The sequence below is a fragment of the Rhinolophus ferrumequinum genome, chromosome 14, assembly GCF_004115265.2.
Source record: "Rhinolophus ferrumequinum isolate MPI-CBG mRhiFer1 chromosome 14, mRhiFer1_v1.p, whole genome shotgun sequence".
In the NCBI taxonomy this organism is placed as follows: Eukaryota; Metazoa; Chordata; class Mammalia; order Chiroptera; family Rhinolophidae; genus Rhinolophus; species Rhinolophus ferrumequinum.
The window spans coordinates 40,093,806-40,120,726 of NC_046297.1; the positions used below are offsets into that span (position 1 = coordinate 40,093,806).

The 26,921-nt window shown below is 37.9% G+C and overlaps 1 protein-coding gene across 2 annotated transcripts in view; it reads right to left on the reverse strand.

Moving 5' to 3' along the window:
• Positions 1 to 234: 234 nt before the first annotated feature.
• NIPAL2 (NIPA like domain containing 2) overlaps positions 235 to 26,921 on the reverse strand; it is a 79,554-nt gene continuing 52,867 nt past the window's right edge. The window contains exons 5-11 of one of the 2 annotated variants that reach the window (XM_033125731.1): positions 23,548 to 23,669; positions 15,510 to 15,606; positions 9,095 to 9,230; positions 7,053 to 7,141; positions 2,999 to 3,062; positions 1,785 to 1,879; positions 235 to 425 (exon numbers count right to left, since the gene is read on the reverse strand). In XM_033125731.1, coding sequence (XP_032981622.1) covers positions 313 to 425; positions 1,785 to 1,879; positions 2,999 to 3,062; positions 7,053 to 7,141; positions 9,095 to 9,230; positions 15,510 to 15,606; positions 23,548 to 23,669 — 716 coding nt within the window. In that variant the 3' untranslated portion in view covers positions 235 to 312. The remainder of the gene's footprint in view (positions 426 to 1,784; positions 1,880 to 2,998; positions 3,063 to 7,052; positions 7,142 to 9,094; positions 9,231 to 15,509; positions 15,607 to 23,547; positions 23,670 to 26,921) is intronic. The other variant, XM_033125732.1, reaches the window with a different exon arrangement.

Consider the following 26,921-nt stretch of genomic DNA (forward strand, 5'->3'; position numbering starts at 1 on the left):
AATCGTGGGTGCACATTTTTGTGTGACATTTCTGTTTGGGTAGCCAGGCTCTAATTAAGATCTAGCCGGTTACATGATCACTAGGGAGAGGTCCATGGTGTGGGGAACACTTCAAATTACATTCCATGAAAACATTAGACTTTCAAGGCTTAGGAAGGCCCTGAGTGTCCATAGAAATGGAGGTGGGGTAAAGAACTGGAACTAATGCTAGCACATGTCAGCGATAAATAGCTGCTGACACAAATTGAACATGTGCAATTTTTAAAAAAGGTGGTATTGAATAACAGGCCAACAGCCATCCCTCTCGGCATTTTAGACCTCTTTCTTCTCTCCACTTTGGCTCTTTGTTGAGTCACTTCCATCAGGCAAAGTTCCATAGGATAAGCCGTTTGAATCTGGTTGTATTTTATCCAACATTTGTTTCCCTGTGGAGATAATAATCACAAAAACTCTTTTGAGCTGTTACAGAAGAATAAGTTGTAATAACTTCTCTATCTAGGCCACATTTTATTCCCTTTTTTTATACTATGTGGTCACCCTCCAAACAGAACAGATAATGTCAAGGAAGAAAAGGCTCTTGGAACTCCATGTCCCTTGATACGTGATCAGTCACTATCCATGTGAGAGAGCGCTCTCCCCACCCCGCACGACCTAACATGCGGGGCACAGAACGCAGGTTGCATCAGCTGGGAGGTTCCCTCATCTCCCAGCCTTGGTCCCCAGGGTTCTGTCTCCTTTTCCATGTTTAGTCTAACGCATAAAACAACATAGAAAAATAGTCTTTCATAGAGGCTTAAATTTTAAAGCTGTTACTCATCCTATGTATGGGGCTTTGTGAAATGAAAAATAGTGTAAAAAATGAGTAAACTTTATCTCCTACCAAAGAACCTCTAACCATACAAGTCATCTATAATACACACTCTTGCCACAAACACCAATTCTTGCATTGAATGCTCTTAGTTGATAAGACGGCTCAAATGTCAGAGAATGCAGAATTCTTAGGGCCATATTTTCTCAGTTGTAGGGACAAGGCTTTAATGATTTTTGCTTCAAAGGCTTAGTCCCAACAAAATGGTGGAGGAACTTGTGAAAACATCACTACTCCTGTCTAGAAACTTATAGGTCACCCCAAGTCCTTAGCAAAGCTGGAGATTGTTGGGGGTGGTGGGCAGGGCAGGAAGTGAGGATGCAGCAGACTTTTTCCTTTGTTCTAGACACTGCTTCTGTTGTTGGCATGACTAAAGTAAGTCATTCTCAGTGAGGGTGAAGGACTGGAAAGACATGCATGTTTAACCGATCAGGATGAATGAGGTAAGCGGGAGGAGAAGAAGGTACTCATGTTCGGGTGTCTGGGAAGAATGTCACTCTTGGCCCCACAGTGCACAAGCCCCTCCTCAGTCTTCCCCAGGAATGATGATCCTTAGCAGCTTAACCTCTGTCTTTAGATATTGCCTCAAAGGCTCTCTGAGCAGCAGGGGTCTACTGCTCCTTTCTACTCTTTTCCAATTTAAGGAAACTCCAAGAGGAAATTTGCAACATCACCTAAATCAAGAAAACAGGGCAGTTCTTTTATATCCCCAGTGTTCTGTGCAAAGTCAACATTCCAATAAATGATTATTAACATTTACAGTGAAAATATCACCTCTGGTACAATCATTGAATGTACATTTTTTGAGGATAAGAATTATGTTTCATATTATTTTAATACTGAAAATAATACCAGTAATTATTAATTTATGAGGATTAAAATTTTCTGTTATAAATTAAAGAATACACAGTTTTACCAGGAATATTTCCAAAATCAATGTAAGACTGTGGCAGATGTTCCTTTTCTCGATTTCTTGTGATCAAAAACACACCAAGGAATGACAGAAAACACCTGTAAGAAAAATATTGATAAAAAATATAAGAACACTGAAACAACTCATGGTATTAAATAACTGAGCTCCATATTCTACATGATGACATAAATTCCACTGGTTTTGCTCTTCCTGTTTCTCATGGTAAGCTGCCTAACACTTGTCTTAATTGCTGCAGCCAATAATATTTGTCCCCAGAACCAAGACCTGGACAGCTTCCAAAAAATCTCTGCCCCAGATTTTTACCATCTGGAGGCTAATTCAGGCTCTAAACCCTTTGGGTAGATATTAGGTCTCATTTTCTATCTATGCATGCCAAGACCCATTACTGGCATGCAACACGAGCAAAAAATAATTTATTCTTTAATTTTCTAAGAAATTTGGTTGTCCTTGGCCATAAGAATAGTCATAGTATCCAGATCCCAGAAGTTTAGCCTTGCCCAAATATCTTATGAAATTGAATTTTCAAGATAGATGGTTTTCTATGCCGAAAGCAGTCTGGGCTCAAGCTTGCATAACAATGGTCATGCAGAAAACAAGATCAAGGAGCAGCTAGGCATTAATAGAGTGTCATTTGGAACCAATGGAAGATCCTACACACTAGCAGTACTCTGTCAAAGTTCTACTCTCTGTTTGCAAGAATGTCAGCAATCACGCTCACCAAATTTCCAGGAAGGGTTTAAGCTGGGCACCCAGACACAGAAAAGGGATGTTACCGATCTAATATTTTTAGGTCAAAAGCTAGAGATCCTCCTGTCGTGGCCTTTTATTCTAGGTGATCCTAGAGGTATCTGTGGTTCCCTGATTGAGAGCTAAGCTAGGGGTTCCCAAGGGCAAGGTAGGTCTGATACAGCACAAAAAGGTCATGGAGGGCCACAGGAGCCAGTAGATTCAACCTGACTTTGGCTGGAACTGAAAATCCCCAATGTTTCAAAACTCTCAGAGAGACCCCTAAATAACAAAGTCAAAGAAACTGAGCCCTGTGTTGGATGGTAAATTGACATATATGTTTCTTTTAGGAGCTGAGGCAACTGTTATTTCGTATATTATTTTCCAATTTTCTATGCTTCAGATACAATGCCAAAAATCCTACAGAAAAGTAATATTTCATATACCTGACCTCTGAGACATTTACTTACCCAAAAAGATATATAAATATAGTGAGAAAATCTGCACCAAGGAATTCCTTATAAAATATGACACCTGTAACAGGAATAGAAGACAAAATTAATTTTAGGGTAAGAATATTTATAATAGCTACACACATTGTTTATCAAATTATGTTAATACAGTAGACCCCCTTTATCCTCAGTTTCACTTTCTGTGGTTTCAGTTACCTGTGGTCAACTGTGGTCCAAAAATATTAAATGGAAAATTCCAGAAATAAATAAATCGTAAGTTTCAAATTGTGCACTGTTCTGAGTAGTGTGATGAAATCTCATGCCCCCGGGTATGAATCATCCCTTTGTCCAGCATCTCCACGCTGCACATGTTCCCTGCCCATTAGTCACTTAGTAGCTACCTCAGTTATCAGATGCCTGCTATGGCAGCACAATGCTTCGGTTCAAGTAACCCTTATTTTACTTAATAACGGCCCCAAAGGGAAACCATAAGGGGCTTCCTTCTAAGTGAAAAGGTACGTATATATAGGAAAAAACATAGTACATATAGGGTTTGGTACTATCCATGGTTTCAGAAATCCACTGGGAACATATACCCCGCAGATAAGGGGAGACTACTGTATATTATTTTTTCTAAGTATAATTACCCTTAAAATTCACATTCAATAGTTTAGTTTAAAAATATTTGCATGCCACACTTACATTTTCAATGATTCCAAAAAGAACACAGATTTGTAGCTTTTATATAATGTATCATTATTATAAAATCATCATAATTGACATCACTTTTGCACACAGAAATTTCTTATCCAGTCCAGAATACGTCTGACTAGAACACGCAAGAAAACAAAACTCTAGTGACATTTCCCCCTGCAGTCTAAGGCCAGGGGTCAGCAAGCCTGACATGAGAGTCTGGGTGGATTCTGGGGCCTCTGACGTAGTACTCACACTTGAGGCCAGATGCTGACATGCTGTCACTCTTGGCCATGCCCTGTGGGTCATCGGTCGGGCCACACGCTCACTCAGGCACTGGAGAACACTGGAGCAACTGACGTGCTCCCCTAGCTCCATTACTCTGCCAACCTTCTCCCATCCCCTTCTGGCCTTCCCTTTTGGGTGAAGGAAACATGGATGTGTCTGTCATTTACTCTGATGAGCTTTCCTTCTTTCCTTGTTGGTCTCAATGACTTCTTCTTGGTCTAAGGTCCCAAAGCCTTCATAGAGTTTTTATTAAATAAGGTTCTTTAAATTATATATTACCTGGAATTAAATTTTTGTATGTGTTGTGTTAGCCTTGTTAACTGGTCGACAAATATTTATTGAGAGTCCTATGAGCTAGCCACTGCTCTCAGTGCTGCAGATACCACGATGAACAAGACATGGTCCTATACTCAAGGAACCTTCTAATTCTGAAGCCTATCGCCTCACCTAGAGAATAAACTTCTTATAGGAAGAAGACACATCCAGTTCTAATGAATATCTGTCACATGAATGAACCTTTCTGAAGCATTTTTCCATGTTATTACACATTTCCTTGTAATCATTTTAATGATTTCACGTTAATTAATAAGCCGATATACCATAATCATTTCTCTAAGGGCATTTTAAGTTGTTTCAAAATTATTTTTGCTTTAGTAAAGTAGCAGTAAACTTCTTTGTACATATTTTGTCCCAGTATTTTAGGATTTTTGTTCTTGCTTGAAGTGGAATTTGTTTTAAAGAGTACAACATTTTCTTTTTCAGAATTGTAGTAAAATACAGATAAAATTTATCATCCTAACCATTTTTAAGTTTACAGTTCAGTTGTGTTAAGTATATTCCCATTGTTGTGCAACTAAGCTCCAGGACTTTTTCATCTTGCAAAACTGAAACTCTATACCCGTTAAACAGTAACTCGATTTCCTTGGTGCCCCGCCCCAGGCAATCACCATTCTCCTTTCCATTTCTTTAAGTTTGACTACTCCAGATACCTCATATAAATGGAATCATACAGCATTTATCTTTTTGTAACTGGCTTATTTCACTTAGCATAATATCCTCAAGGTTTATCCATGTTGTAGCATATGTTACAATTTCCTTCCTTTTTGGTGTTTGAATAATATTTCATTGTATATATGTATACAGTATATTTTATTTATCCCTTCATCTGTCGATGGACATTTGAGTTGCTTCCATCTTTTAGCTATTGTGAATAATGCTATTATGAACCTAGACATACAAATATCTGTTTGTGTCCCTGCTTTCAATTTTTTTGAACATATACCCAGAAGTGGACTTGCTGGATGGCTACTCCATTTTATATTTCCACCAACAATGCACAAGGGTTACAATTTTTCTACATCTTCACCAACACTTACTATTATTTACTTATTTTTTCTAGCAGTCATCCTAATGGGTATGAGATGGTATCTCCTTGTGGTTTTGATTTGCATTTCCCTGATGATTAGTGGTGTTGAGCATCCTTTCGTATGCTTATTGGCCATCTGTATATCTTTGGAGAAATGTCTAGTTAAATCCTTTGCCCACTTTTTAATTGGGTATTTGGATTTTGTTGTTGTTGTTGAGTTGTTGGATCAGAGTAGAAACATTTTTAAGGCTTTTGACAAAAACTATGAACTCCCAGTTCTAGGAGAGTGGCACTATACTACCCAAAACTCCACGAGAGTGCCTGTGATACTGCAGCCTTGTCAGTACTTGTTACTACAATAAAAAGAACAAAACAAAACCTTTACTAATGCAGTAGGCAAAATATGGACTCTCATTTTAATTTTAAGCTATATTTTTTGAGGGAGGCAAAGAGGAGGAGTTAGTCAAGAAGCTTCACCTCCATTCCACATTTCAGTAGTATCACATGAACTGTTATCACTCCTAGAGAGTTCCAGCATCCCTGACTTATCAGTTACTCAGTGTGCTGAACATTGAGATCCAGCCCTGTGAGTCCTACTGCAAAACCTTCTTTTGAGGGGAACTACATTTTTAAAATACCTTTAGTACATTAATATTAACTGTTAGGCTATATGTCATGCCTATAACTCTTTTTGGCCTTGTTCCTTTTCTAATAATTCCAGGGCACATAAAAGTGCAATCTTTTCTTACTCTCTTTTGTCAACAAGCATAAAATGCTAAAAAAAAAAAAAAGTCCTGGGATATAATCTTTCTCTTTAAAAGTTTGGTTCAATTTTGGGAAACAGAAAATGTATTAATTACTTTTAAAAACTGCCCACTGGCAGTCACATTGTTTACCATGAAATAAAAAAGACATGCCAATTAGGAAACAGATAATCCCCAATTACCTCAAAAATACATAAACTTTGCATTGGGAAATGAACTCACAATATGAGAAGGCAGTGAAGGCATCTAATAAGCCAAAGAACTAGGGCATACCAGAACCAAACCGAGGAGTGATATACCTGAATCTACTGTATTTTGGTTTGAACCAAGTTTCAAATTTATACTTTTTTAAAAGACTATTATGTCTGACATATTTTAAAAAATTTTCATAAAAATAAAAGATCTGCAATAGTAGAAAAATAGAGGCCAGAACAGCAAAAGTAGTAATTTCTATTCTCATCTGTCTGGCTTTCCCTTAAACACTGGATTCAGTTTTGGACCCCACTCTCTGATCAAGTGGTGAGAGCCAGGGAGGGAAGAGTTAATGGAGCTGGGGATGTCTGGCCCAGAGACAAGACACAAGAGGACCCTTTAACTGTTTTGATTATCAGAAGGGCTGCCAAGAAGAAGACTGCAGAAAGCAGAACTAAGATGAGTGCCTTGAATTTACAGGTAGGGCTAATTTCAGCTCTGATATAAGGAAACACTTTCTAATAATTAGAGCTCTCCAAATAGAGCAATCCAAAATGGGACTGAGCCGTCTCAGGCCACAGAGCCCTGGGGAGTATTCACACAAAGTAGAATAACCTGTCCTAGAGTATGTTGCAGGGGAAATTCAGACACTGGGTGGGAGCTGGGAGGATGTAGAGTACACAGATCCTTCTGCCCTAAAGATTCTTTAATTTTCTCATTATTCTTGTTGTGGGGGTAGAACACCTAAGTATAGAAGATCCAAACTCACCTGCAATAATGGCACTGGTTGTAAAGAAAATATGGTTAACCGGCACCACCATCGTTGTATTGTAGAGTTTCGTGGCTTGATTCAGGAACCTAGAGCAGAAGGCACTTACTGAAGCTCTGGCTTTCAGAGATGCTCAGCAAAAAGTTAACAATAACATCAAAAAATGCTTGTTCTTTAGCTACAACTACAAAGAGAAAGGAAGTGCAGTAAAAGGGCATTTCCAATCAGCAGTCACAGCTTATATGCATCTGATGTATGAGATCAGATGTCAGGTTTTATGGTCTGTTTAAACCAACAACAGTAACAATGAAAAGCAATTAATCATAGTCCGAGGCCACAGAAGTTTGAGTTGGAAGTGATTCAAGCTGCTGGACCGGTACCACACTGGGATTGATTCATTACGATAGACCCTAGAATCTGTTAAATATCCTATCTGGGGAATAGTATAGCTATGCATTGACATGGCACGTGCCAAGAAAGAAGATGGAGAAGTAAAGGAATGTTTAATGTTTCAAAAACAATGCTGATGACTCCAGCTGCAGAGCACATGTGGGAACTGAGCTTCTCACTTTGGCCACCAACATAATTCAGGTTCTCACAACTACGCTATGCTGCCCGGTCGTGGACTAGAACTTTGTCTAAAGGAGTGCATTGCACTGACATCACCTGGGCACTTTTAAAAAACGCTAATGCTTACTTAGGCCCTATTCTTGAGTAATTGAAAACAATTACTTTTGTGGGTAGCCCAGGTGCACCTGTGCGTGTATGTACATGTGTGCAGGTGTGTATGCACACATATGCATGTACATATGCAGGCATGTAGGTATGTGCATGTATACATATATGTAGATATATACTTGTAAACAAACCTCCTCGCGTAATTTTAACGGGCAGCCAGGGCTGAAAGCCACACTTCTACAGTTCTAGTGGGTTCATATAGTTCTAATGTGAAAGATGCAGGGGCTGAAACAAGGGTGGTAAGAATGCAGATTACCTTCAGTTGTATCTGCCTTTTAAATTCATTAAGCATAGTTTAAAGGTAATGATGCTAATCACTAAATTCCAAAAGACAGTTTAATAGTACTGATTAATTCAGAAGAAGAAAGAGAGATAAACAAAATAGCAAGATTCAAGTGTTAGAAACACATTCAGTTTCACAAGGAAATGACAAATGAAATAGTGACAAAATATTGGGTTCTTTCAGTAATTCTCCATACTCCTTGTAATAGGGCTTCTATCCAACCCATAATCTTTATACTTTACTTCTACCACCTAAGGAAGGAAGCACTCTCTTCCACAGTTTGGGCTCTGACTTCCTAGCTAAAACTGGGACGGTGCTTTTGCATAGCATTTTGTGGTAAATAGAAAACTTTCTGGTTGACTCAAGAGAACCTAGCAGGCAAAGGCATAATCATAATGTGAAATGGAGGGAAAGCGATTGGAGCAGATGGAGGTAGGGGGAGAGAAGAGCAGAAATTAAAAATGTTCCATGTCACCACTATTAGCCCCAAGAGAAACATAAAACAATCATTCTGCAATCCCATGGGTACAAAGCAAATTCTGGCCAAAGATGCAAAGTTCTGGGGAAAGGATTTCCCTCCCGGCCAAACGTCTGGTTTTGTCCATCGCTGGGCAATTAATAAGCATGAGCTAAGAAATGAAGGTGAAGGGTTCATGTATTTCCTATACTTAGAATGAAATCCTGGATGTGGACCTGCCCTTTTGATTTATTGCTAATGACAACCTGTGTACAACCGATATTAATTACAAGCAGGAGAGCATCAGGAAAGTATCAAAGTGCACTTAGTTGGATTATGGCTGCACTTTAGAACTCACAAGATGTGAAGGCAATGCTTAGCAAAAACTTCTCATTGGATGCGAAGGATAAAGCAAGGCATGTTGGCTGAGGATAAGCTGTAGACCCTTCACCCTCTGAAATCAGTTGCATCTAATTTTAATTATCATCTGAAGCCAATAAAGACTAATGCTGAGAGAAGCACAGGAATGTTGAAAGATTAATGAGGATATAGAAGCTAACTTACTTGACTTGGAAAACACAAGATGCTATCATGATGATAAACATGATATAGAAGATGGGATAAGTTAGTTGCATTTTATCCGTCACAGAAAAAGTGATCATGCCTGAGACAGCTTTTACTGAAATAACAGTCAATGAGGCTGAAAAAGAAAACAGAACATAAATGAAATTCATATCTGAGACAGAAATACAAACATCTTAAATTTACACGGTAGAGTAGTCAATACCCTAATTATGCTTTAAGAATGAAAACTGTTGTGAGAAGAGTAGGGCAGGATGTGACACTAGCCCAGCAGTAGCCCTGTTGCTGAAGCTGCTGGACTTCAGGTTTGCTTCTATTAGCTAGTGATCTGCTGTGTGACTGTGCGCATTTTATCTTTGGAGCAAGATGCTTATTTTCCAGCCCTAACTGATGAAAGGGTGCTACAGAGGTTATAATTACTAGTAGATGAGAAAGGAGAAACAACGAAGGGAGGAGATAAGAAAAATCAGATTGTCCATGTGACACGATGGGAAAATAACTATTAAGCTATGCTGAAAAAATTTAAAGCCAAATAGATGAGAAGACTGGTAAGCGAAAAGGAACTTACTTTGTGAGTTTACTAAGAGTTGTACTTAGTCTATGTATGAACTCTTTGTTAGTAAATGTCTAGAAGTTTCATTAAAAATATTTTTTGATGAAGATGCTAATAGGTAACAGAATCAGAGCTGAGTATTTCTCAGAGTTAACTATAAATCTAAGATTTACACTGTTGCCACGCAGCAGCCTACCCGTCTGTCTCCTCGTACCTGCCCCTAAAGAAAGGAGAGTCTGTGAGACGATCCTTTCAGGGACCTTGCTTCACCTTTGTGCTTGCACCTTATGTCTCCCTGTTTGGCCCCAGAAAGATGGCTGGTCAGCCAATGACGAGTAAGGTTCCCCATGGGGGGGACAACTCAAGCCAGGCGCAGTCAAGTGGGGACCAACAGGAGAATCCACGGGGTTCATAGAGGTGGGCACAGCCCCCCACCTTCCCATGGCTAAGGAGAGCCTCTGCCTCTGTGGCTGCATTCCATCCCACAACCTGCAAGGGAAGAGATTCAGTGGTGTGCTCTCCATCTATTCATATGCATAAAGTTTTGTCCCTTGGGGAAGTACATACATCCTGAGACTTAGGGTTCAGCAGGCTGCAGGCAAGGGTGATTGGCTTGAATCAGTTTCCTATTATGATGTATGTGATTCACAGATCTTGAGATTGACAAGCTCTATCTCCTTTACTTCCCCCACCTAACTAATAAAAGCTAATGCGTAGGCCCGATTCAGGGCGTCCAGTCCTTGAGACTGTGCTCCCTTGGCCCCGCTTACAATCTATTATTGGATACTGTCTTTTCTTAACCCTGCGCCGCCCTCCTTGCTCCCCACAACCCTCGTCGCGTGGGACGCGACATTACATAAACATGTCTACTTATTTTCTGTGTTAAAGAGGAACCTATACCTTATGAGAACAAATTTTTCTTAGGTTCCAAATAGCAATGAAGAAAAAATAATTTGCTAAGGTTATATCAACTTGAAAGCAACGAAGCACTTTCTGGAAACACAATGTTTCTGTAGGAAAAAGACAGTGTTTTCTTTTTGTCCTAGGTCCCTTGAAATTACTGTTGCCAATAATTCCAAAACTTAGGAGAAACCTACAGAAAATTTAAAAAATAATTTTTACCATGAAATGAAAATAATGATAACTCAAAGGAAGTGTGAATTAGAAATGATATTTTTATTGCTGTTGATACCTGGTCATAATATGAGTATATCTGGACTTTATTGAAAAGGCACTTCATACACACACACACACACACACACACACACACACACATATGTGTGTGTGTGTATATATATATATATATACACACACACACATAATATATGTGAAACAGCAGGTGATGGCCAACAAGGAAAAGCATTCCGTAATCTCCTTTTCCAAAAACTGAAAATATACTTTAACTCTTAGTGTATTAGGGCACAGTTCCAAATTAGGCATTTTCTTTCTGTTAAAAGTCATAATTAACAGAGGAGACAAGGTGATAAATTCTGAAAACAAGTCCTCAATCTGAACAAAGAGGCCCTTACAGCCAGGCCCCTCTTCATCTTAAAATGTCTTTTGACTTGATCCTTAGCGAATCCAGGGATTTTAAATAACTAGAGAGAGGGGTGTCACTTTCTGGTGTAAGTATGTAAGGTTAGCTTTTGAGGGACCTTGATTTCCTCCCAAATACTTCTCGTGATTAGAGCACAATGTGGTTACGGTCTCAGCCTGAGCAGCCTGGTTTCCGAAGGCATCATTAATGGAGAGCAGTTGAACACATTGTTCCATTAGCCTTAGAACCTCAGGATTGCAAGGACCTTAAAGGTCATCTAATTAAAAAAAAAATACATCTAATTCAACCACCAACTGATGTTAAATTATACTTAAAAACAAAACAAAAACAAAACTAGAATTGTTTATTAAACAGCTAAACCAACTATCAGTTGCTGTAGTTAATCATTATATTTTCAAAGCATGCACAATCACCAACTGAATTAATCACTATTTATTGTAACTCGGCAAGTTATTTCTAGACTGGTGTTGAATTCTTCAAAGTTTTTTTTTGAGGTGCTTGATGAGGACAAGAGGAAATACAAAATTTGAATGCAGTCTCATTCTAATGTTATAAAAAATAAAAATAGAAAGTACTATGTATACACAGAAAAAAAGTTAGAAGAAACTACATGAAGATACTATCAGTGGTTATCTCTACGTACTGGGATTATGAATAACTTTTAAGCTCATTTTTTAAACTATAGAAGTATACATGTTCATTTAAGAAAGTTTGGAAAATGAAGAAAATCCTGGAAAGAAAAAATGAGTATCACATGTAACCACAGCACTCATCCCCAAATCATTTTTTACATTTGGGAAATTTTTTTGTAGTTACTTTTCTACCTCTGAGTATGAATATGTCACATAACATGTGAATTATACAGTACATACTACATAGGAACCTATTTTCCATTGCCATTAAGTATTTTCTATGCCATTAAGTATTCTAAAGCATGATTTTTATCAGCTGTATGCCTTTCTTTGTATGAATGTATACTTATGTAATTCCCCATTCTTGGATAGGTAGATTGTCCCTATTTTTTTGGTGTTAAAAATGAGGCTGTGATGGATATCTTTGAACATATATCTTTGCATATCACTCCGCCTATTTTCTTAGGAAAATCACCTGAAGGGGAATTACTGGTGTTGACAGCCACTGTTCTGAAATATACTGGCAGACTGCCAACTAAAGAGCACCAGTCACATTCCTGTCTTTTCTGTGCTGTGGTGCTCTGACTAGTACCCACCTGGTATGGTCATTACCATGTTATTGATTTTTTCCCCTGTATTTTACGTCCCCATAACTATTTTGTAACTACCAATTTGTACTTCTTAATCTCTTCCGCTTTTTCACCCCATCCCCCAGCACCCCTCCCATCTGGCAACCATCCAATTGCTCTCAGTATCCATGAGTTTTTTTCTGTTTTGTTTGTTTGCACTATTCTTTATATGTGCTACTTGGGATTTGTACTTATATTGATTTAAAAAAATGAAAGCTTTCTTCTTATGTTCCCCCAATAGTTTGAACACCATAATAATCTGTTCCTTAAAGATTTAAAGACATTGTTGAAAGTAAAAGAAAGTCTAGGCCTAGCTCTTTTAAGGATGTAGCTTTTTAACAACTCCTCTATTTCCTCCATAGTCATTTTTGTTTAAAAAAATAAGTGATTCATTCAAGTTTTCATATTTATTTTCATTACATATATATTATTTCTAGTTTGGGGTACTTTTCCCCTTTTTTCTTATGAAGGTTCTATTTTATTGTTTTTTAAGAACTGATTCTTGGGTTTATTAATGCATTGCTTTTCTGTTTTTTATTTCATATATTTTTGCCTTTATCTTCATTAATTGCTGCTTTCTGCTTGCCTCAGCTTTATTTCTATAAAAAAAATTAATGAAGAGAAATCTCATTTAAAATGAGTAGGGAGGCCAGAAGGGGCTCTCTCACACGCTGCCTGGATTACAAAACCCAAAAGGGAGAACACTGTAACAGCCTCCCACCTAGTACCTCTCCCCCTCTATAAAGGCATTTCCTCTCCCTTGTTTTAGCAAACTGGCATGTTGCCCACCATGGTTGTATGTTCCAGATTGCAATTCTTTGTTGTTCCCAAATGAACCTATTTGCTGGAGAAATATCTGGCTGGATTTTTGTTTAAGGTCAGCATTTCAATGTTTTTTCCCTTTACTCTTGAGTTGAATGCTTACATTTAAAGCAATGAATTTCCTTCTGAATACAGCATTAGATATAAACTATAGGTTTAATATTAAATGTTTTCATAATAATTAAAAAAAGGTATGCTGCAATGAAATCTTGGTTTCTACTTTGGCCCAACTGCAGTTTAAGAGTAGTGTTAACATTTCTAGTGGTATGGTTTTACTGGTTTCTATTTTTGTTATTATATTATGTTTTTATTTCATTGTGATCTGAGAACGTGGTCTGTACTTTTTCAACTTCCTGGAATTTATCAAGGATTTCTTTGTGGCCAGTTATACGATCAACTTTTGTAACTATCACACAGGTATTTAAAAGGTGTATTCCCTGTTTTCAGGATTTAGAGTTTCTATAGTACAGCCACCAGATCAAACTTAAGTATTCAGTTTCTATCCTTAATTATTTTTCAAACTTAAGTATTCAGTATCTATCCTTACATATTTTTCTGTCTACTTATCTTCCATGAGCTAAGAGAAGTCTCCTACTCTTATATTTGTGTTAACATATTTTTAGAAATAGCTGCTGCTTGAGTCTCCTGAGTGTCTTCTTCCTCTAATGGTGGGGGAAGGGGGAACCCCAGGATCCTTTGTTGCATTTAATCCTTCTGCTTTGATTTTAACTTAAGATAGTAATACTATGACCTTCTGCTTTGTCTTAGTTTTAGTCTGAGTTACCTTGTTTTAGATGAAATTTATTAATGAAGTCAAAATATTTTACAACCAGCAAGGGCCAATCAGAAAGGGTGCTATTTTGCTAATTCTTACAGGGCTGAACCAAAGCAAACTGGACGAATCCAATTTCAGAATCTTTTTCAGAATTGAGCTGGGAATTTTTATGAAGTCTATTTGGGAATCTTTCTTTTTTTATTGGGTAATCTTACCCTATTTACATTTATAATCATCACTGATACATTTGACCTCAATTCTCTATTTTCCTATTTAAAATTTTCTTGATTTTCAATATTTTCCTATGTAATTTACATTTTCTCTCTTAGTTGTTTGCTTTTGTTCTCCGTATCTGGTAATTTGGAAGGAAACAAACATAAAATTCTTTTTCTGTTCTTTTGATCAACTGCATACCTGAATATGTTACAGAGTAAATTTGTTTCTATAAGTCACTATCACAAATACACATCTTCCAATGCAAAGGCGAGAACTAGTTGATGAAAAAATGAAAGCTCTAGCACCTCATTAACATGGGGCTTCAGCCTGTCACAGTGGTATAAGTAAACCTACAAAGTCATAGCAAACAGCACACAATGTATGGGGTCATCGTATTGGCAAAGAAGAAATAAAGGAAGAATTACAAATAAATTTTAAAAAGGGAATTTCCCAAGTGACTAGTGAGGTCTTCTTGTGTTGATATATATGAGAATGTGTGAGAATGTGTGTGTGTGTGTGTGTGTGTGTGTGTGTGTGTGTGTGTGAGAGAGAGAGAGAGAGAGAGAGAGAGAGAGAGAGAGAGAGACAGAGAGAGACAGAGAGACAGAGAGAGACAGAGAGAGAGACACAGAGAGAGAGACAGAGAGAGAGAGAAAGAGAGAGGACAGATTTAAAAATATATAGTGGGCTTACTATCTAAGCATCAGTTTTCAAATCTTATAATGTGCCTCTGGAAAAACAAAGGAAATGGGTAGGTACACAATGAATCAAAGAAATGTTGTATTTAAGAAAATCATACTGCTTACAGTTATCTTTTATATTAGCCATATTTTAAAGTTTTTTAAAAAAATGTAAACAGGATAGGTCTTGATAAGTAATTCCTGATACAGAAGTTTATATTGGGTTCATTTATTTGCTTTTAATTTCCAATTAATTACTAAGAAAAAAATCCTCAAATTGTGAGAGAGCAAATAAAGCTACCAAGAAGTACAAATCCTTAAATATATTTTTCAAAGAATTAAACATATATCAATTGTAGCAACAGACATGCAAAGCATAATTTGCATAATTGAGACTCAGTTTCTTTCTATAGATCAGAGTTGAAAAATAGAAACAATGAGAAAGGAATAGAATGCTTGAGTATTTTCCTTCAAATCTCTTTTATGACAGTATGGCTAGATTAGAGAATTAGAAAACAAAATATATCCTTACCTAGAAGTGCCACCAGGGTTAGCAAAATCACAATGTGCTTCATTCCTTTTCTTTTATGGAAATATAGGAGAATGCAGAAAAGTAATATTTCTAAAATCTAGAAATAAAAAGAAAGATGAAAAAGAGTAAAGGATAAATTATTCTATACAAGGTATTCAGAATGCCACTCTTCTCTTTTTGATCTTGCAACTCTTCTCATATGACAGTTGAGAGTGACATGACTGGAATTCCTAAGGCCAATTATAAATATTTGGGAATATAAGGAGCCTCAGACTTATAGAGCCAGAGCTCTAATATCATCTATATGCCAATCTCCAGTTCTGACCTCCTTACAACTGCAGTCTCACTTATCCCACTATCTATTAGACATTTCCATACGCATGTTTAATAGCCATATCACATGAATACGGGCAACACTTTCCTCTCGATTGCCTACCTTCCTTATCTGTTTTTCCTGGGCCTTCGCCCCCTCAGCAAGTGACATCACCGCACTCCTCTCTTTTCCTCACTCCTTGCCACTCTCTCAGACTACTGCAATAGCTTTTCATTTGTCCCCGATTTTACTCTTGCCTCTCTACAATCCAGCCATTTAGCAGCCAGAGGAGTCATTTAAAAACACAATTTGGATAATGAAGTATTTCATTCACAGAGAATATATATGATATACATAAAAGGTATGTACAGTGATCTGACAAATACTCATGTGTTCTCTACCCAACCTGAGAAAGAGAATCGACTAGTAAATTTGCAGTCTGTTGTGTGCCCCTCTCCAATTGTACCCTCCTTTCACTTCGACCTTCCCAGGAACCACGGTACTGAATTTTGTGTTTACCATTCACTTTCTTTATAGTTCATCACATTTCTATGTATCCTCCAAACAACACCCTTTTTATTTGTGCATATATTTTTGGACTTTATAAAGCGGAAACATTGCTTTCACTTGCTTTTTTTCACTGTGCATTGTTTATGAGATTCATCCAGGATGATCCATGTAATAAAAATATAAATTAGAGCCAGTCATTCTTAAAACTCCTATGGTTTCCTATCATATTAGGAATAAAATGCAAACTCCGTCCTGCATCACAAAGCCCCAGCCGACTTCTCTGACCTCATCTTGTGCAGCTCGCTCCTGGATGGTCTAACCTGCGCCAGCCACAACGGCCTCCCCACCCCTAACCCAGTTCTTTGCAGTTCTCAGATTGCTCCTGCGTTTGGGCCTTTGCACTGACTGTTTGTGCTCCTGGGAGTTCTCCTTCCCTAATCGTTGCACAATGGCTCCTTCTACTTACTCAGCTCTCAGCTTAAACGTTACCTCCTCTGAGAGGTCTTCTGGGACCACTCTGATCTAACAGAGACACCCACTCATACTCGCACACCTGTGACAGCAGCTGGCTACTGTAGAGCACTTTATCATCATCTGTCATACTTCTTGTTCATGTATTTATGTGTTTCTTGTCTGTCTCTCCCACTAACACATCAGCTCTATGAAAACAGGGACCTTATGGTTTGTGTTTGCCACTCTGTTTCCAGTGCCCGGCACACAGTTGGTCACTCAATAAGTATTTATGGAATTAATGGGTAAATTACACCAGAAATTTATTATGAGTAACTTCCCAAAAAACAGGCCTAATGTCTAATAAACCGAATAGTCAACAAATGGCTAAAATTTTCCTACCCTTGAGAAAACGCTAGTATAATTTTGAGTTCTCGATTTTACTTTTGTTTCAACCTTTTTTTTTTTTGAGGTTCTTAAGATAACCTGAAGCAATGCTGTCTCTTTTGAAAAGAGACAGTATCCATGGACGGAAATCATAAATATGAATGCTTACTTTTCTGACAGCAGACAAGTAAAAATAACACCACTAGTTTTTTTCTTAAAAATTACTAGAGTTAGAGACTTTACTACTTTCAGGACTGCATTTTACTTGTGGAGCCCTTTCTAAGTCAACATAAATTTCTACTCTTTCCAAGGTTTTGTTTGTTATTTGTTTTTTTCTTTAATCCTCTATGGGAACAGAAAGCAGCAGGACCTTATCTTCCTCATTTGAAAACCTTTTTATCTAATATGGAAGATTAACTCATCCCTTAGTCTTTTCTTTTCCTGGTAAATTAAACCAATTATTTTAACTTTTCCTTATGAAACTTACTTGCCAATTCTTCAATTTAATCAAGGTGTGCTACGAAAGCTATTAAACTGCTATCTCTGCCTTCCCAAAAGCTGCCATCAGAACACTGGGTGTCCCAACCTCTGTACAATTCATCATTGTGAACAGAAATATTCCTCTTGGCGTGGTTTCCACGCAGCCACCGGCTTCCACTTCTCATGTGATACAATCACAACTCACAGCAGCATTCGAGAGTAAGTATGCACTGCTGGGGAGGAGAAAGCTCTTCCTGCACTAACGCACAGGGTATGTTAGCTAAATCTACTAACATGCTGATTATTAATTTTTGGGGGAGAATGAGAGTAGTTATCTGTTCTAAAAATCCTGTACGACTTTTTTGTAAATTCCATCTCTGTAGCTTCAGATAAATAAAACATGAGTTCCTATTATTCATAGAATGACTGTAGTTGCTCTGGGTTCTGTCTTGTGGCAAGAGGTCATGAAGCTCCCAGGAATAAAATATTCAAGCAGCATGAAGTAATGTTAATTTTTTTCTAGCAACACTTTCCCTCATCTGTGGAAATGTGAATATTAAAGAAGCTGTGATTTCTGCAGGTTGCTGCAACCCAGGCTGAGGCTGCTTTGCTGATTGCTATCTCAGAGGTCAGAAATAATAGCACTTATTGTGTGCTTACCATGCGCTTTACTTGTACACTGAATCCTCACAACAACCTTAGGAAGTAGGTGTTATTATGATCCCCATTTTACAGATGGGAAAACCAAGGCTCAGAGGGGTTAAGTGGGGCAGCTCTGGTAGGCTGAATAGTGGCTTCCCAAAGATGTCCATGTCTTAATCTCTGGAACTTTTATGTTATTTTACATTGCAAAGGGGCTTTGCAGATGTGATTAAGGCTATGGATCTTGACATGGGGAGATTATCCTGGATTATCCAAGTGGGCCCAATGTAATCACATGAAGCTTTCAAAGCTGAGAACCTTTCCAGCTATGGCCATAGAGAAATGTAATGTGAGATAGACCTGAGTTGAGGAATGCTGGTGGCCTCTATAAGCTGGAGAAGGCAAGGAGACAGAGTCTCCCCTAGAGACACGAGCAAGGAATACAGCCCTGCTAATATCTTCATTTTAGGTATCGGACTTCTGACCTTCAAAACTGAAAGTTAGTATGTTGGTGTTCTTTTAAGCCACTAAGTTTGTGACAATTTGGTATGGAAGAAATAAAAAAATAATTTAGGTTTTTGTACCAGAGATGACCAGAATTTTCAGTATGAGTTTTCTGAATTGATTCTAGGTTTTCTGGTTTGGGTCTCTAATATAATTAGATTTAAAGGCACTCTCACCCTGTTTTCAGTGGTAAAAGGAGCACCAGCAGTCCATGGAATGATGTGACAAAAGAGATACACAAAATTTCACCATAGATACGTCACTTTCAGTATTAAAATCTGAGCCCATATTCACCTCATCTTCTCTCTTCAAGTTCTTTCTTGAAAGTATAGCCTTTGATATGGCTTCCTTGTCCACAAGAAATGATCTCCGCAAAGGCTCTCCTAAGGTCAAGTCTGGACAAAGATCTGATTCTTGGTGGTCAGCTTTTATTAATTCTGCATAGAGAGGTGTGTCATGAAAAAACTGGACTGTGTACCCCCGAGGGGGACTGCCTGGTGTTGAATTCTGGCTCTGCTGCTTAGTATTAAGTGACCTTGGACAAGTTATTGCACCTTCCTACCTCAGTTTCCCTATATGCCAATGTATAGGGCTGTTGTGCAGGTAAAGGACAGAAAAGAGTCAGAACTAGGCACAGGCTCAGCCTGCTCAGTGAGTGTTGGCTACGGCTGCTGCAGAAGCGTGCCGCAGGGCAGGCCTGCCAGGACTATTTGCATTCAGACAACAAAGCAAATGAACCTCACGCAATAGCTATTGAGGTCTTATAAAAACACAGGTTTCTCCCTTCAGGTTTTTCACACCTGGTGGTGGGTCTTGAAGCAGTTTTGCCAGAAAGGCTGACTGAATAATCGGATTTGGGGTATAGAATTACACCAAAGGACAGGCTCAGCCCCTGCTTCTGCTGATTTAATTTTTTGTCTGGCAGAGAGAAAATGAGCACCATGCAGATTAGTTTGTGAAGGATTCTATGTTCACAACAGAGGTTTCAATTTGAATAGTCTGTTGGAAAATCTGGGTGGGCAAAATGGCCACATTCAAGCCTGCCAAAGAACATAAAGTAATGGAAGCTTAGGGCTTCATTTCCTCATGCGGTTCTGCAGTTAATAGGTGTTAATCAACAAAAGGTCCTTCCAGAAAAGGGCCCCATGGTCACATAAGCCTGGGGCTTGCAGAATTAACAAAATTAAGCCTGTCTCTTTCCTAAAGTCCTTCTAGTTTTTAACATGTTAAAAGAGATGATGAATTTGCCGGTGGGGGTTACGTTACACAGCATCTCTCCAAACTAGTTTGACCTTGCAAACCCACTCGGTTTGTTTGCTTGCTTTTGGGCACGCACTAGGTGGGACTATCCCTTTATGAATACAGGTTAAGAAAGGCTGTTTTAGTGTGTGAGTAAAAAACACTTCCTTCTTTACTGGCCAGTAGACACTAGGCTTTTCAAATCCTCTTCCTGCCCAAGAGTACCTGCTCAGAGGACAGGCTCCTGGGCCTGTGTCTGAGGCTTCCACTTCATGTAAGCCTTAAAGGTGAAACGGACATCCACCTGGTACAGGTAAACACATGAGACGAGGAGATGCTATTAGCCAGACTGTAATTCAGCTTTACAATCCCCTTTTGAGAAATGTAAAAATTATTCGCACTTTAAAATATTTTTGTTCATTTTATTAATCAGTCCTGAAAGGCAATTTAGGTACTGCTTTTATACTCACAGAAACAGTTAGATGAATGATACTTCAAAGAATAGATTTAATTACTATAATTATGATCTTTGCAGTCATGGTTTGCAAAAAGTACAGAATCTGCCACATCGAAGGATTAAATATTAATTACTTAGATGTTTAACAGATTTAAACCAAACTTCAGCTGAAGATCTTATTATATAATTGGTAACTTCTAGAGTCTTTAGAGATGCAACATATAATACATTGAATTCCAAACTAAGATAATATAGATCTATTCCCTTTAGAGTCTAAGGCCAATAGTGTTATTCAAATGTGATTTATTAAAGGTTTATTTTATGTCATCTTATAAATATCTGGAATTATTTATATTTTTTGGTGACATTTACTTTCAAATACACTTTCATTATTTTATAGGAATATGGGTGTCCCCCAGGACTGTAAAATTCCTGCTTACTGGAATTCCTCCCTCTATCCAGGATGACTAATACATTGAATGAATTAGTGAATAAATGAATGAATGAATTTAAGAGTTGACCTTTGAAAATGGCAAAATGCAATTAATTTCAGAGTTTTTTTGGTGGAAATATAAGATTTAATAAAAAGTAGTTTTATTCTTTCAAAATGTTTTCTCTAGTGTTAAAACAATATAAATACATCATCATCAAACAATGCTGTTTATCCTCAAAAAATAAGCCCTGATGCATCTTTAATCTCCAAAGGATTCAACTTAGGCTATTAATTTTCTGGTCATAAACTATGTGATGCGTTTCTTACTGGATGAAGAATTTGTTTTGCCTGTAGGCAAAGAATAACAATGTGTTGGTAGGACTTCAAGTTTAGACTATCATGAAATTCTCAACAAGTCCTTCTAGTTCTTAGATTTGATTGATGACAGCTGTGATAATTAAAAATGTGGGACAAGTAGGAAGACACAAAGACGCAGGCAGGTGACACAAAATATTACAGACCTGAGGAAGGCTAATCAGAATTGGGAAGCCCAGTCCTAAAGGTTGATGGAGGACAGAGGTAAGGGGAGCCTCCCAATGTAAGAGGAGGGAGTTTAGGGGAGAACATATGGAGTTCAGTTTTTCGAGAGGAACCTATGGAATACCCAGGCAGGGATGAGTAAGGAATAAGTGGACAGATGAAAACAGAGATCTACAGCTCAGAAGGGGAATGGGAAGAAAATGCAGTTCTGGATTTGGAAGTCTTTCTAAAGGATGATGGTGGGGTGGGCACTGAGATCACCCTAGAAAACCTGGATGAATATTTAGCGTTAATAGGTAAGAGCGGTTGGCAGAAGAGAAGGAGGTGACCACCAAGAGCCTGGGATAGAAGAGTCAGTGAGAAAGAGGAGAAACAAAGAAAACAAACTGAGGAAGCCAGAGAAGAGAGCAGTTCAAGTAGAAGATGGTGGGCCACAAGTAAATGCTACATAAGGTTCAAGAAGAATCAGGACCAGAAAAAAAAAAGCAATTACATTTGGCAATTTGTGAGTTGGGATCTGCTAGATTATAATGAATAAGGATAGTTTATTAAAGATTTCTCCGAGAAATCTAAGTATCTTTTTGAGTAAGAGAAAGGAGTACAGTGGGAGATACAAAGAGAAAAGACCTGTAAGCATTTGTGTTCCAGTGGTCAGAATTATATATCAGAGATGATAGGATACATAGAATTCTTGTCACATAGACTAGGCACTGCCAGACATAATACCATGCAGTTCCTACTGCAATATCCTGAGTTACACTTGGAGCAATGTTCACCAGTAACTATGTTCCTGCAAATGCCAGTGTTACATGTTTAAATACTAGGTGTAGGGCCGGCCTGGTGGCTCAGGTGGTTGAAGCGCCATGCTTTTAATGCCGAGGTCGTCAGTTCAATTCCCACATGAGCCAGTGAGTTCCGCCCTCTACAGCTAAGATTGTAGCTGGCTCTCCCTGGAGCTGGGCTGCGGTGAGCTGCCACGGGCTACCATGTGCTGCCATGAGTGGCCGGTGGCCAGCATGAGTGGCGGGCGGCCAGCGTGAGTGGCCAGCAGCCATCGTGAGCAGCCAGCAGTTGGCGAGAGCTGCCGTGAGCTGCTGTGAGCGGCCGACCGACGACTGGCGACCAACTGCCTCAGCTGGGGGGAGCGCAAGGCTCATAATACCAGCATGGGCCAGGGAGCTGTGTCCTACACAACTAGACTGAGAAACAACGGCTTGAACCAGAGTCGAGTGTGTATGGTGGGGGTGAGGCAGAAGAAGGGGGGAGGAAAAAATAAAACAGGTGTATAAAGTAGGATAATACTATTTTACCTGTTTTAATGGCAAAGGACTAGAGCAGATAGCTTTTTGAGGCCACATCTAATCCTAAAACTATATGGTTCTGTGTGCTTTGATTCTTTTTACTGAATTCACAACTATTTTACCAATCCTTTCTTGGTTAAATGCTCATCTAGACTATCCCAATTTTCTTCTTACTACCTGCCCTCCTAGAATATTCTTAGTCTCCATCTGACTTCTGTAACAAGTTACATACCAACCATTTCAATCATGTTCTCTCTTTATATCCACTGGACATAGCCAATGCTTCAAATAGTGGCTTCAAATTTCTGTATCAGCCCATCCCATTCTTTCTTTCACACTTCTCTCATTATGTCCTACAGCTATCTGCTTCTCTACAGAAAATCTGTTGTGTTAGTCTCAATAAGTACTTTTTTGAAGAGACTATCTTGAATAAAATACAATGAAGTGAAATATGTCTTTAGATATTTCCTTTTGACCTGGGAAGAGAGGTTTTGGGTTGTTTTTTTTTATTTGTCCTAAAAGATGTTGATCTAAAATTAGCCAGATTAAATGTTGTGGAAATTGTTCTAGTCATGGGTCACCCCCAAGGCTAGGCTACCTGAGAAACGAGGTGCTTCTATTGCTGATTTAGTTTTTCAGATACTTTGGTATTGGTCAAATATATTTACATTTTAATGAGCTATTAATGATGAGAAGAAAGATATTAATTCTCCAACATGTGCATGTACCAATGGTCTTAGATAACACAGTTTCTGCGATAGTACAATTTTTAGAATTCTTACCACATAGATCAGGAACTGCCAACCAACAAAGTAATACTGTATTGTTCTTGCGGAGATAGCCTGAGTTATATTTGGAGCAAAGTTCACCAATAAATATGTTCCTGCAAATGCCAATGTCATACCTTTAAATAAAATTGAAAAGACAAATCGATTTGAAGAGGGACATTTAAGTCTTTTTGTAGATGCAAACATTTCCTACAGACTAAGCATTACTTGTAAAAGTGCCGACATTTCTCCCTAATAAAATCCGATTCATCAAACCATCCATAGATAGCATTATGAATTTACCTGAAGGCATTATGTTTAAAGGGGCTATGGGCCTGGGAATGGATGGGGCAGAACATAACTTCTGATTTTTCTCTGTTGTTCCAGATGAATCCTGGTCTCTCCAGAGCTTGTGCATAAGGAGACATGAAAACACATCCAGCTGGCTGTTTGCATGTGGGACCAGTAAGTGTACTGGATCGAGATCTAGATGGCAGAGCCCAGAGTGGGAGAAGTCCATCACCTGACAATCCACCCTGCAATTACTCATCCTTGGAGCCTTCACACACACACACACACACACACACACACACACACACACACACGTAGGTGATTTTATCCTCTGAAACTCTGGTAAATAGGCACCTTAATCATTGCCATTTATTGGAGTTCCGTCAGCAGAAATAAAAACGGTGAACACTGACTTTGCTATAAGATTTATTTAATCCAATCTAGAACCTAATATAGCTTAGTAAAATCCCATATAATAAACCTATAAGGAATGTGTTATTGTCATTACTTAAAATAATGGTGGAAGGCAATGTGTGTGGGAGGAGTAGCCACAGAAGGAGTAAAGGAAGGACTTACCCTTCCAAATAACACTGAACACTGCATATTTATTAATAATTAGCAGACTGAGAAAAAGTGACATGTGAAGCATTTTTCAAATAATACCCTTGAAAACATAATTCAACTTGTTTCATCACTGAGGTCAGCATTGTCATATACATAATTTACAACCAGCATTGACTCCAACCTGAAACAATTTGGTTTCTCTATAAAATCTCACAATTTGAAGATACCAATTTCCTATTCCTCTTAACCAAATGATTTAGAAGTTTGAATTCTGGTTTTTGAGAACAAAGAGCATTTGATTTTTCACACAAGCTAGACAATAGCTATTCAGGGTATTGTAGAAGCTATAAAATAAGTCTTCCTCTAATGCAACAATTTATTCTGTAACACTTTGTGAAGACAAATTATATGCACAATTTTAAAATATATTTCTAATGAGAATTTTTTTAAATGAAAAACAATATACATTATTAAGTACTATAATAAAAGGAAAATAATAAAAACCATATATAAGAACTTGGGCAAAATTATTGGTCAGCCTTGTCTTTTCTTTTGGAAAAAAAGATCTTATAATTGGTCAATATTAGATTCCTAGGAAGAAGAGATTTTTTAAAAAGTTCTTTAAATTTGGTATAGTATAGCAGAAAAAAAATGCATTGAAAACAGTTTAGAAGTCTCAGACTTCCAACTCTAATTTATATTAAGCTCCTCTGCAAGTGATTTATCTTATCTAACTGTATCTAGTGTCAATTATATTTCTTTTTTTACTTTAGTTTTGAATGGGTAACAAATGTATATGGTAAAAAATTTAACGGTATATATTATATTATATTATATTATATTATATTATATTATATTATATTATATTATATTATATTATATTATATCATATTACATTACATAGGACCGGGTCTTATATTATAGTAAAATAAGACCAGGTCTTATATTAATTTTTGCTCCAAAAGATGCATTAGAGCTGATTGTCCGGCTAGGTCTTATTTTCGGGGAAACACGGTAGTTTCTCTCCTCAAAGATAACTACTGCCACTAGTTCTTGAGATTTTCTTTCAGAGATGTTTTATGCATTGTGTGTGTGAGAGTGTATGGGTTTGGTTTTTTACACAAATGATATTTACACACGTTTTGTATCTTGCTTTATTTCTACTTAACAGAACATCGTGAAGAACGTCTTACATCAGTTTATGTAGGGCAGCCTCATTCTTTTTAAGTCTGCAAAGGATTCCATTATATGGAAGTAGTATTGTTAACTTTCCAGTATGGTCCATTTCACATCCTGACACATCCCTCCCAGTTTCACATCTGCTTCCACATTCGCATACCTGTGCCCATTTCTACCAATATAGATCTTCACTGCACTTCAAAACTCCTTAAAAACAAATAAAATGACTGATGATTTTGCAAATATACTTTCAAAGTTCTTTTTTCATATGTATTATTTGATCTGTGAGTGTAGTAAGTAACTCTATGGCAGCTCAGTAGGTCATACATTCTTTTTAGTAAGTTTAATTTCAGCTACCTCTGACAATTAGAAAGGCAGTGTGGATAGCTGCTACCTGTTATATGCTTGTTTATTTGACATCACTTATATTTTTCTATATGACTATCTTCTTTGTGTATCATGTGCAATTTTCCTTAAGTGTTTATAAGTGTTGAAGATAGTCATTGGCAGTTCCTTCAAAAAATTTCCTTAAAATTTATTTATATGCTACTTTTTTCTAAAAATGGCATGAGATGTCAGTTCCTGCTATTTTTATTTCAGTAAAGCCATGAATATTACTTCTTTTGAAAGACACAGATTTCTGACTTAGAAAACTTGCTAGTTCATCTTCTGCTGGCCCATTCGCCCAAAGGAGTAATCTGGAAGCATAAGATACTGCAGAAAGGGAAGCAGCACTTAACATGTTCTTTGCCCATGGAAATGGTTAAATTTCAGGTCAAGAATTAGAAGTCGATCTAAGCTGAAACTGCTCCCATGGATTCAAATTTCACTGCTACTTGCTAGCTGGAAGCTATTTATCCTTCTGTGACTCAATCTTCTCATCTCTAGGTACAAATTAACTTGTCATACCTGCTGTATTCCAGGAATTTGGCTCTGCAAGAGGCCAGTCTGGGGGGCTGAATGTGTTTGAAAAGCTCACCTGAAGGGCTGATGTAACAGAGGACCCTGGGACAGAGTAGCCTCAGGATGCTGACTGCCAAGAGTCAAAGGCCATCTGACTTAAGCTTAAAAATTAATTCAAAATTGTATTTCTAATGTTATAGTCCAGGGATCATTAGGGACTGTCACTGGGGCTGTCTCTAAGGGGATGACAATCCAATTTGAGAATGGAAGGGCTGAACAGGAAGGAATAGTCTGGCCCCTAGTGAAGACTCCCCCCGCACCCCACTGGTCTTAAAAGAAAACAGAACAAAAGAAATGACATAACAGACCACCGTGAAGAAACACTAGCAGCACTATGTTTGCTACCTACTGCTAACCTCAGGGAACTGGTGCACAAAGCACCAAGGTCTGGA